The sequence below is a fragment of the Pogona vitticeps genome, chromosome 1 (genome assembly GCF_051106095.1).
Source record: "Pogona vitticeps strain Pit_001003342236 chromosome 1, PviZW2.1, whole genome shotgun sequence".
Taxonomy (NCBI): domain Eukaryota; kingdom Metazoa; phylum Chordata; class Lepidosauria; order Squamata; family Agamidae; genus Pogona; species Pogona vitticeps.
Genome location: NC_135783.1, coordinates 29562048 through 29574762, shown reverse-complemented (window position 1 = coordinate 29574762; position 12715 = coordinate 29562048). Strand labels below are relative to the sequence as shown.

Here is a 12715-nt window from a genome sequence, read left to right as displayed (position 1 = left end):
AAACTTAGGAAAATAGATGGGGAGAAATGTTGTGGCACCTTTAAAGACTAATTGCTATATTTTAATGTAAGCTTTAAACTGAGATTTAAATAGATGAAGTTATTGTCAATCCAATATATCTGGCAAATTCTAAATTTGATATAGGTGCTACACCCTACAGAAAATAGTACAGGCTACAGAAAAACCTTTGACTGTGTAAATCATTAGAAACTATGGGTTGTTTTGAAATAAATGGGTGTGCCTCAACACTTAGTGGTCCTAATGTATTGCCGACAAGAAGTTACTCTTAGGACAGACTATGGAGAGGCAGGGTGGTTTCTTATAGGCAAAGGTGTTAGACAAGGATGCATTTTAGCCCCTTACCTGTTCAGTCTATATGCAGAACCTATAATATGGAAAGCCAAACTAGATTCAGATGAAGGAGAACTGAATATTGGTGGAAGAAACATCAAGAGATGATACCATTTTAGTAGCAGGAAACGGCAATGACCTGAAAGAGCTTTCAGGGAAAGTTAAAGAACGTGTCAAAGCAGGACTGCAGCTGAACATTAAGATAAAAATCATGACTGCAGAAGAACTACACAACCTTAGTGTTGACAATGAAGCACTGAAATAAAGAATTTGTACGCCTGGGTTCAATCATCAATCAAAATTAAAACTGCGGCCAAGAAATCTGAAGAAGACTAAGATGAGGAAGGGCAGCACTGAAGGAATCAGAAAAGGTCATCAAGTATAAGGATGTGTCATTGGAGACCAAGACCAGGATCATCCACACTCAAGTATTTCTGACCACCAAGTATGGTGTGAAAGCTGGACAGTTAAGAAAGCTGGCAGGAAAATAATTGATTCATTTGCAATATGGTGCTGAAGGAGAGCTTTGTAGATACCCTCAACCGCTACAATGAGTCCTAGATCAAATCTCTGGAGGTAAAACTGTTGAAAGTGAGGCTGTCCGAGCATATTATGAGAAAGCAGGATTCTCTGTGAAAGAGGATAATGCTGGGAAAGGGGAAAGGCAGCGGGAAAAGAAGACCAAATACACGAAATTGACTGACTCCCTAGGCTTTAGTGTACAAGACCTGAGCAGGGTAGCTGAGGACAGACATTTTGAAGATCACTCATTCATAGGATCACCATAAGTCGGAAACAACTTGACCACATGTACACATATCGATTTTTTGCAACAAAGAAACAGTCTTGATATTGTTATGTTTCAGTGTTTCCATAGCCCTTTGCCTTAAACATACAGCAACAAACAGATGCCTCAAAGACATGATTAAATATTATGGTTACATAATATAGCCATATCTCAGAGAACAAAATGTTCAAATGATCCAGGAGGACAAGATGTTCAAATCATTGGAGTAAGGTGAAATTAAAAACCAAACCTCTGATGAGAATGATGGGATCTGACCATGGATCTTAAGACCAGCATAAACCTTTAGCTCTGTGGCAAAAAAGCACATGCTCCTCATGTGAAAACAGGCCCAGAGGTCCAATCTCTGCCACTTTTGCCTTTGAAAAACGAGAAAAGGTAAGGATTGTCCTCTGAAAGCTGTCAACTACAACTCCCAGCAACCCTCGCTACTGGCTGTGCTGTGCCGGGGCTCATGGGAGTTGCAGTCCCAGTCCCGCAGCACCTGGAGGGCCACACGGTCCACTGTCCAGCCTCCTTTGAAGGATCGCAGGTAACCCCGATGCACCCACTACCAATCGAGGCAACTTCCGAGGAGCACAGATCAACGCCAGGAAGGGGAGGATCATCATCATCATCATCATCATCATCGCCTTCCTCTGAAGGGACTTGAGGGAGGATTAATCGCAGAAACCCAGCCAGAATGGGATCCTGTCCCCCAGGAGGGGGAGGGGGAGGGGGGATCCAGGGCCCTGATTTTGGCTCATGATCGCCCAGGGGACGAGAGCCCTCCTCGCTCTTTTCCAGCCCACACAACGCGATCACTTACCCTCGCGGTGACCTTATAGAGGGTATACCCTCGAGGATGGCGCTTGGGCTCGGTGACCGTGTAGAATCGGGCCACCTCGCCGCCTCGTTCCCGCGGGGAGATCATCCTGGCGGCGGCGGCGGCGGCGACTTGCAGCCTAGCCCTTGGCTGCCGGTTGGCGCTGCGGGGGCCGCCCGTTGCTTCCCCGGCGCCGCCTCTCTTCTAGAGCCGTCAGTCGATCCACGCCCGGGTCAGGCCCGAACCAGAAGCGGAAGCAACTCGGAAGGAAGGAGGAGAACAGCAATCCTACGGAGCGATCGGCCGCCGAGATCTTGGGGGGGGGGGGGTGACGCTGGTTTCAGGCGAGGATGATGGACGCACTCGCCTCCCCCCCCCCCCGCTCCGCATCCGGACAGCCTCTTCCCCTGCCCGATTCCTCCTCCAGCAAGCCTAGGCGGGTTCTTGGATGCTCCCAGCCGGCTGGAGTCCCCCTAGGAATGCCTTAGAAACAGCCAGAAGTGTACTACAATAAATGCGCGGGAAATATAAAACATCGTGGTGGCCTTCTTGGGCATAAGAAAACGTATTGTATGAATGCGTTTGCGTGAACCTCTTAAGAATATCGGCCGACATACCCTTGTTAGGACAGAGCTTAAATCCGGAAAAAGGGGACGCGTGAAGGTTTGTAATGTCTGAAGCCTGTGTTCTAAGCCAAAAGCCAACCTAAGGACGTTTCCTCCGGAATATATTCCACTGACTTCAATAGGGCTTACTCCCAAACAAGTCTACATGTATGCAGGGACCTTTATGCAGCACTTCCTACTGCTGCCAATATTTCCCCGTCCCCTTTTACAACAATCATCCTGCGAAAACCAGTATTTTCCTGGGGCCTGGGGGGGGGGGGGAGGAAAAGAGAATGATAGGTTTGTCTTCAGGCCGCCAAATTCACCGAGGAGGTATCATTTGAATCAGGGATTTGGTGGCTCAGATCTGTAACCATTAACCACAAACGTTCCAGATTTACTAGTTAATAAAATAGATTCTGCCTCCCCCTTAGAACATTTTTACAGTATTCCATTTTTATTTTCCACATGCCATTGTTAAGGCCTGCTGTTGAAAATTTAATGCCAAGATTAAGCTTGATGAACCTTAAATAGTTAACACAGACCAAATTCTGCTATATGTTCTTTTAATAAGATAACGTTATTCAAATGATTGTCTGCTTTGTAGTACCCTACTCTGCTATTGGAAAGTCTCAAAAATGGGTTATAATTGTGATGACAAAGCATCCCCTTCCCTGATGTTTTTGAGTTTCGAAAGATATGACACTATATTTGAAGGGTTGTGGAGCGTGGTTGTTTTTTGGGTTACAGAGGGTAGAAGCTGAAGTGATGATCTAAATGCATGTTTACCCTTGAGAAAAGAAGACTGAGGGGGCGATATGATAGCACTTTTCAAATACTGTATTTGAAAGGCTGTCATATGGAGGAGGGGCAGGATCTGTTCTCGATCATCCCAGAGTGCAGGACACGCAACAATGAGCTCAATTTAAAGGAAGCCAGATTTCGGTTGAATATCAGGAAAAACTTCCTAACTGTTAGAGCAGTACAACAGTGGAACCAGTTACCTCAGGAGTTGGTGAGTGCTCCAACACTGGAGACATTCAAGAAAAACTCAGATAATCACCTGGCAGATATGCTTTGATTGTATTCCTGCGCTGATCAGGGGGTTGGACTTGATGGCCTTGTAGGCCCCTTCCGACTTCAATTTTCAATGATTCTATGACAAGAGAGAAGATTCTGACTAAGCATGATGAGGAAATTACTGAATGAGGAAATTACTGAGCCCCTTGAAACTTGAATGGTAGACTCAGTAGGTGGTAGTCTCTCTTTCACTGGGACTTTGTAAACAGGTTGGATGCCCCCATCTCTTAGGGAAGCTTTTGCTGTCGATTTTCTGGATCTGCAGGGAGATAGACTAGATCTGAAAGGGATCCATTCAGACCTCTAGTAGGAATTCTTTGTCCACCCAGCAAAAGCAAGTGAAAAATGGGGAAGTGGCAGAGCTATCCAAAGCAAGGAGGCGCAGAAAAACAAAAGTTTGACTCTGGCCGCATCTTCTGCTGATTTCAGTCCCACCCATTGCCGCCATGTAGTTTCTGATAGTATAATCCCAAGCAAATGCAGCCCTTGACAGAAAAGAGTTGACCACCCATTTGAGGTCTTGGCTCCTAGCATCCCAAGAGAGTACTAGAGAATACTATACCAAAAAGGATACCCAGTGTGGGATAGTAGACAGAGTAACAGACTGGGATTCGGGAAACCTGGTGTTGAATCCATACTCAGCCATGGAAACTCAGGGGGGCAGGGAGGCTGGTACTAGTAAAATGACTCCTTGATCATCTTGCTTATCTTTAAAGCCCTAATTAGGTTGCTATAAGTTGGTTCCAACTTGATGGCACACAACACACAAGGACGAAGGCTGCTTTTTAAAAGCCTTCTTCAGATATTTCCTCCATATGTTCAGCCAACATTATGCATAAAACACTAGCAGGTACATGTCCTGTATCAACAAGAGAGTGTGAATGACAGCAGAAAGAAGCACAGATCACTATCAGTGAAGCCTTCCACGTAACTTTAAACCCTTCATGATCAAGGTCCCAGGAATTTTGAAAAGCTTCACACATACAATTATTTATATGCATGAAGGAATTCATGCCTTGTATTCAGATACATATACAACACCATCTTCTTATACAAAAGACTGACAAGTACCTTGTGGGGTATAGTGCCCCCTGCATTCAATTAACTAGTGTTTTGTGTGAACTGTATTATGTACCGCAACACAAGAATCCTGTAAAATGTGGAGTGCTTCTATAGCAGACTGTGAAAAATGAAAGTTCACAAATCAATCTGTTTTCCAAAGTTAGCAGTATTTATACACATGAGGAAGCCAAGGATTATAACCAGTAAGGTCAGAGAAAAATTAATGCCTGTTTCAGAGGCCATGCACAAAGTAGTGTTGGTGATAACACAAATCTTCTAGCTTTTGCAACTTAATTGACACCTGCAGTGAGATAAAACCCAGTATCTCAATTCAATCCACACAGTAAATTACATCATTTCTAGTCCATTTCTTCTTTGCACTTCCACTATTTTACCAATGTTTTTCATGTCCTTGCTCAGGAAGGAAGGCAAAATAGTCTCTCATGAATATCAATTATGTTTGCAAGGACAAAATGAGCCATTCCTCTTTTAATCAAAAAGTGATTTTGAATTGATGCTTTCCTGTGGATATTTTTAAACTGACAGACCATTTATTTATTTATTTATTTATTTTTATTTATTTATTGGACTTATGTACCGCCCCATAGCGCTACAAGCACTCTCCGGGCAGTTTACAGTTTTAATTATACAGGCTACACATTGCCCCCCCAGCAAGCTGGGTACTCATTTTACCGACCTCGGAAGGATGGAAGGCTGAGTCAACCTTGAGCCGGCTACCTGGGATTTGAACCCCAGGTCGTGAGCACAGTTTTTTAGCTGCAGTACAGCAATTTAACCACATTTAGGAGGATATTTCAGGCCAAACTGTTACAGATCAAATACAGAACCCACAGCCATACAGGCACTCTGAGCAGCTGTTGAATAATTAAATAGCCCATGCCAGAAAATGCAAGTATACTTCTATAGATTTGTGGTAACTATAGATATACATTATTAGATTGCTAGGGTACTGTGTATTTAAATCCATGCATTCATTTGTTTGTCAAAGCCTATGTGCTCATTTTTAAAGCAACATGCTTATTTAGTTCATTTTTTGCTAATACAGTATATAGTTAAAATTTACCTTGGAAGTTAACTAACCATAAGACAACTTCTTGATGATAGACTTGCATTAATGAATACAAACAAAAGTTGCCGTTTCATAGATACAACTGTGAAGCAAAATCCAACCATTTGCCACTTTTTAACCTTTCAATATGTGTATCTATGACTAAGAAAAACAGGCAAGAATCATTTGCTATGATTTGAACAGCTGTTTAATTTTGTAAGTCAGTGTATAAAGATGCAGCTGACTAATTTCCCACTACCAGTTGAAATACTGTTGTATAGTTATACAAACAGTGTACCCTTTATATTTATTTATTTATTGAATTTATATCCCACACCATCTGGCAGCCATGTCATTCTGGGCAGCTAACAGCAATATCAGCAACAATATTAAAACTCGATAAAAAAATAAACAAATACATAAGAGACCTTTGGGTAGTGTGGGCGGCATATAAAGAGACCTTTGGGTAGTGTGGGCAGCATATAAATTAAATAAATAAATTAAATAAATAATAATCAAATAAGGTTACTGTAATTAAAACAGGTGGCAATGAAGGTGGTAAAAAGGGTGATGGAGAGGATGGCAGAAAGGATGGTAAAAAGGGAGGCCGAGATCTTAATGGTCCCCAGGAAAGACCCAGGTTTTCAATGCTCTTTTGAACCCATCCAGTGAGGGTGCCGGGCAGATCTCAATAGGCAGGTTGTTCCATAGGTGGGTGGGGGGCTGCCGAGGTCAGATTTCTTGTTCTTTCCCTATGGGCTTCCTTCGGGGTCAAGGCCCTCAACCACCCTGCCTGTGAAGATCTGGCTGGGAGCAGGCATTCTGATAGGTACCGAGTTCCTAAATCATTTAGGGCTTTGAATGTTCTCATCATAATTTTGAAGTCAAAGCGGAAACGACCTGGCAGCCAATGAAGGGTGGCCAGAGTGGGGGAGATGTGCTGGAATTTCTTCACCCCAATTATATGTGAACTGCTGTAAGTTAAAAATAACTCTGCACACATTATCTGTAGCATGCCAAGTCATGTGACTCAGCATGCAAGAAATAATTTCTACAGAGATTTCTTAATTTATGCAATTTGTGTAAATTACTTTTAATTACATTTGTGCAAATTATTTGTGTAAATTATTGTTTATGTAACTGCACAACAGGATTTCAGTCACCGAGCAGTCAAGTATTGCAGAAGAATGCATATGCACAACTCTTTAAAATTCCCCTTATTTCAGATTGTGACATCATAACAGTGGAACAACAATGGTTCCAAAATTCTAGGCGCAGCAGCCTGTCCTGCCATGAATTTCACCACATTTCCCCACTGGTAATTCTGATACGGTTTTGAGAGTATTCCACTCTCTTTACTCACTGCTAAGTGGCACATTTTAAAGCTAGAAATATGTGTGGAGTGGTCATATGGTTATAAGGTTTGTTGTGTGTGATGTAGAATATATTTAGCTGTTACACTGCCACGTTTATGTTCACCTGGAAAAAAATCCCACTATGCATCAGTGCTACTCACGCTTAGGTATGTGTATATAGGATTCCAACATGAGTAACCTTATTCAAAAACTCTAATTCAATTGAACAAATGCCCAGGCCTACACAGAACTGTAGTCTTGATCTGTTTGTTATGGCTTAGAGTTTGTATCTTCATCAATCTACATTTTTACATTTACATTTAATGTGTTATATAGCAGCTTATTGCACAGATTGCATTGAACTTGTTTAAGCTGTAAGACAATGGTGGTATATTTGCCTATAATGAATCACAAATACTGCGATAGGCACAGGGTGAACACCTATGGTTTTTTATAGTAGAAACATATGTTTGTCACATAAGGCAGTAATTAATTGAAAACTAATTATTCATGTTATTATAACTGGTCTACTTCCTGTGCAAACCTCAATGAAATGGTGTGGAAATAAATTCCCACTATTTTCAGCAAAGTATTGCACTGGAAAACATCCCAGTGGCTTGTTTTCCCATACTACCCAGATGTAGAGAAATTACTATTTAGATTTCCACCCCATCCTACAAATGTATTATTACAGATATAATAACACAGTGCATTAAAATAAGCTGCAAGTAGTTAATTTAGAGATAATAATTGCCACCATGTGCTGTCCAGTAGATTTCGAATCATGGCAACCCTTTCTGGGTCTTCTGTGTAGGGAATACTCAGAAGTGGTTAACAGCCCCTTCTTCCAGAAGTACTCTGAGAATGTACAGCTTGCCAAGGCTACACAGGCTGGATTTTCTTCCAGGAACTACAATGAGGAACCATACTCTCAAATTCTGGCTCCACAGTCAGGTACCCTACTCACAGTGCTAAATTTATAAAAGCAAGCCAAAAATCATCATCCTAGCTGCCAAATGTTTTAGAAGAGCCCTAATGTTCATCCTGTTTCTAAATCTATTGGGGAAATAATCCTGGTATAGTATTTGTCTATTTATCAACAACGACAACACGTGATCCTGTGACGCCGCTACACATCTACCTTGTGGATGGATGTTTGTGGTGAATTTGTACCTGCAAATAATTCAAATGAACTCTTTGTCAAAGGCACAACAGGATCCGGTTTGACACGATTGTATCAGATAATAAGCATATACGCAGGACATGTTTGAATCGGTCCCAAACCATGATTTATTTATTGGTAGCTGCTCGCAAGCTGCAGAACTTCCTGCTGAGGCAGGCTTATTTGGCTGCTTCCCTGCTCTCTTTCAGGCACTTATTGATGGATATGCTGCACTCTTCTATTGTTGCATGTAATTACTATTTTTCATTGACATGTTTTTAAATGGTTTTCTAATTGTATCCTGTTTTTATGACAATCAATTTAATTCTATTTTAATATTTGTGCAGAGGACAGGGACACAGGTGCCCCTGTTGGTGCCCTGGGACCCACACAACTCACCCAGCCTTCCTATGAACTAATTTCAGAATCTCCTGTAAAAGATGCTAAAGTAGAACTTACCATGTATATAGTTCCCAGGAAAGTGTGTTCATGTCAGCCATGGAATTGGAGAGCACCCAGTAAGGGAGAGAGGGTAGTTACTTTACTTCTAGCGCATGGCAGATATATAGGCCGTCTTGCTGCCAAAAACATGAGAAAAAGGAGCCACCACAGAAGGGAAAAGCCCTGCTGGGTCCAGAGAAAAAGTAAGAATCAGAAACAGATCTTGGGCAAGAAAGGCGGGGTGGCTCAGGAGAGACAGGAAAACATAAAATTGAACTATTACAAACAGAAAAAAAAAGAGCAGAGGGCCCTTAGTGAACCCCAAGAGAAAGAAGACCTAGAGAAAGGAGAATGGGGTAATATTCAGGTGTAGTGTTCAGGGACTTACTGGGCTGAGGGTTCCTTCTGGTGAAAAACCAGACTCTCAGGGGAGTGAGATTCCATTTATAAAGAAGAACCCTGAACAGGAGTACTGGTCCAGCTGAGAGTCCCCAAAGGAAAAGCATTAACACCCCAAGACTCCCTACCAGCTTGTCATACTAGGGAAGCAGGAGAAATGGGAAATCCTAACCCCACACAGAGCTGACACTGGTGCAAGAAGAGACATCAGGAGCACCAGCACCTAGAGAAAAGAATACCAGGAACCAGGATTATTCTAATTCCCCACAGGGGAATCACCTCTGTGTTTGCCCTCATTGCAGGGATACCACCCCTCCCTCTCAGGGGTTGGCAGAAGACAATGAAGCCCTGAGCTCAGGACTCTTTATTACGCAAGAGTCTAGTGGTGAAAACTAAACTCCCAGGACTGACTTTGGAAAACAGAACCAGAGGTAAGAGATAATACTAAAGGGCCTTGATCCAGTGTCGGGAACTAGGCCCAAGGAAGGCAGATTGGTGGCCAAACTGGTTGGTGTTTACCCCCTTCCAAATTCAATAAACTTAAGTTTGAACCTGTTGGTCTGAAGTTTATGGATTTGAGGATGGAAGACGGATCACCCGATAGCCAAATCAGGGTTGGCCAGGCTCACGATAATGAGAATTCATTTTTATTCTTCTTGTTATTAAATATACTGTGAAGCACCTTGGAAGAAAGGCAGGTAGAAACCAAAAAGACAAAACTCAGTAGAATAAAAAAAGCATTTCCTGGACAAGGACTGCATGCCTTTTCTAAAAGATAGGCAACAAAGAACCCTGGGAGAATAAGGCGACTGCCCCAGGGAACAAATTGGGCATGTCAGGGAGGAGCAGCAAATAGCTTTATAAGGTAAATATAGATGAAGACAGGATTCCACAGTGTATCTTGGTAAGTGCTGCTTTTTCTATCAGTCTTGGAAATACTAATTTTAAAAAGCAGGAGTTAGGTAGACTTTTTAGGTGGCTAGTAAAGAGAGCAGGAATAATTTAACAGCAGTCACTTTCTTTTTAAGAGTTAAGCCCAGATTATCTGCAATCCATTTTGACTGTGGAGGTAAGAAAGCTAAGAACTTTAATTTCCAGCAATATCCAGAGATCTGAATGTGTGCATATACACTCTGAAAGACTATGATGCAATTTCACCTGTATGTGTTTATCCATAATTTCTGCCCAGCACTGAAACCATTGCACAGCTTCAGTTGCTAAATGTGCAACTGAGCACACAAATGTTTATTCAGCAAGCGGCTGCAGGAAAGCACCACCGCTGGCCAGGTAAAACTGCCTGTACAATTGGTCTTATATGTGAAGTAACAGGATTTTTGCCAAAGGTTGCATGTTCACCTTATACAGACAAAAACAGAGCTAACTGCAATATGACACTATTGTGTGGGTGTATCCCTTGCTATGCTCAATAGGCTCCTTCCTTTCAAACGTCCACAAGATGACACCCATTTTTTTTCATAACAGAAAGATATGGTTTCTGCATCAGACCTCCGTAGTCACTCAGCAACACTAAGTCAATCACTATTTCTCAGTCTAGCCTACCTCACGGAGATGCATATTACCTTTGAGGAAGGTAAAGTGCTGTTTTTAACCTATAATGCCCTAAATGATCTGGATCCAAGCTATATCAAAGACCATATTTCCCACTATGAGCCGGCTGGGGTGTTAAGATCATCAGGAGAGGCCTTTCTTTCAGTTCCACCACTTTCACAGGTGCGTCTGATGGGGACGCAGGAGATGGGGACTGCTGCTCCCAGACTTTGGAACTTCTTGCCACAGGAGGCCAGATTGGCCCCATCTTTGCTGTCCTCCCAGAAGCAGGCAAAGACTTTTCTCTTCAGGCAAGCCTTCCCTCAGTTAATCTAGTGTAATCTGTGTGTGATCTTTAAACAAATTGTTATACATTATTGCTTTGACTGGGTTTTTAGCACTCCTTGTATTTTCCATTTCTCATTGTAAGCTTCTTCTCGTATACTTATTGATCTTTGCCTTAATATTGCCTGTTAATGTTGCAAGATGCCTCCTTATTCATTGTTCTTGGCTTTAAATATTGTCTTTTAATGATACATTGACCATTGTGTACTCATCGTTTTCAACTTTAAATACTGTCTTTCATTGTTTGTAAGCCACCTTGGGTCCTTTTCAATGAGAAAGGCGGAGTAAAAATATCTTAAATAAATAAATAAAAACGAAGTGGCAAGTGAAGCAAACATAGACCTGTGATGTACCATGATGTTATAAATAAGTCTTTATTTAAAATATTTCTGTCCCATCCTTTACCAAAATCGGTCGGACAGCCGTTTATGCAGTTTGCCAGCGATGCTGGAGATGGTCTGCACTCCAAGATGTAGGCAGCAACAAGGTTCTGGTCATGCTCAGGTCCCAGGTCTGCCATCCAGATCCCAAAGCGGGGAGAAGGGGAGACACGGAGGCATGGATATTTGCCTCCCAATGGCTCCGCGCCCATAAAGCAGGCAGCTGGCCTAGAAAGGCTTCGCCATCCCTGGCCTTCCACACGGGGGGGGGGGGGGTCTTCTTCCAGCGCCTCACTGAAGATTGCGGCTCAGGTACTGCAGAAACATGTTGCCGAGCTGGGGCAGATCCTCCTCGCCTTCTCCCGGGTGCATTTTGGCATAGCTGAGGAACTGCCTTCGGAGGCGGCTGAGCTCGGCCAGGCTGACGGGCCTGTGGAGCCGCAAGCCCGGAGGCGCCTCTTGGCCGCTGCCGCCGCCGCCTCCGGCCGCCAGTCCTTCCACGGCCACGGGGACGAACTGCCCCGGCTGGACGCCCCCCCTCTGCGCCGCCATGAGGGCGGCCAGCACGTCCTGGGTGAGGCGGTCGAGCTGATGGAGGAAGCCGGCGGCCTGAAGGGGCTGGGAGCGCGTCGACCGGTTGGGAGGCGGCGGGCGGCGCTCGAAGAGGGCGGCGCGGATCTCCGCCAAGGGCAGCGCCGCGGCCGGGTCCTCGGGCGCCGCGAAGAGCGGCCAGTCCCAGCGGTTCCCGGCGTCCGGAGGCTCCAGAGGTGGCCGGTCCGGGCGGGCGGCGCCTCCCGGGCAAAAGAGCAGGCAGTGCGGCGTCCCCGCGTGCTTGCTGAGGCAGTAGAGCTCGTAGCGGAAGCTCTTGAGCTCGCCGCCCGCCTCCACGATCACCACGTCCCGCCGGTTCAGCAGCCGCTCCGTCTCCGCCCGCAGCGCCGACCGGCCACCCTCGAAGAAATCCGCCTCGGAGACAACGAAGACCCGCCGCCCAGCGCCGTCACCGCCTTCGTCGGCGCTCAGGGCCGCCCTCAGCTCCTCGGCGCGCCGGCTCTTGCCGCTGCCCGGCAGGCCGCACACCAGCACCAGCGGCATGGCGCGTTTCGCCTCACCGCGAAGGCGGGGAGAGGAGCAGGCCCGTCGCCACCGTCCCTCTCTTTGCTCTCGGCCAACTTCCTCCCTCCCCCAAGATGAAGAGGGAGGCGTTTCCTGTCCCTTAACAAACATGGCTTCCTAAAAAATAAAAAAGAATAAAAAGTGTTCTTCGGCCTCCCTATTTCGTTCTGACCCGGTCTTTCAGGCGGTGTT

General features: G+C 44.6%; 2 protein-coding genes across 4 annotated transcripts in view; both read right to left on the bottom strand.

The window, feature by feature from the left end:
* The window catches only part of RPS6KC1 (ribosomal protein S6 kinase C1), a 126974-nt gene extending 124469 nt beyond the window's left edge, over positions 1-2505 (bottom strand). The window contains exon 1 of one of the 3 annotated variants that reach the window (XM_020794630.3): positions 1965-2505. In XM_020794630.3, coding sequence (XP_020650289.3) covers positions 1965-2069 — 105 coding nt within the window. In that variant the 5' untranslated portion in view covers positions 2070-2505. The remainder of the gene's footprint in view (positions 1-1964) is intronic. The other 2 variants (XM_020794629.3, XM_078382945.1) reach the window with 2 other exon arrangements.
* An 8872-nt stretch (positions 2506-11377) lies between these two features.
* KTI12 (KTI12 chromatin associated homolog) lies at positions 11378-12634 on the bottom strand. The gene has a single exon (XM_020794643.3). The coding sequence runs from the start codon at positions 12632-12634 to the stop codon at positions 11699-11701; it is 936 nt and encodes a 311-aa protein (XP_020650302.3). The 3' UTR covers positions 11378-11698.
* Between the last annotated feature and the right edge of the window lie 81 nt (positions 12635-12715).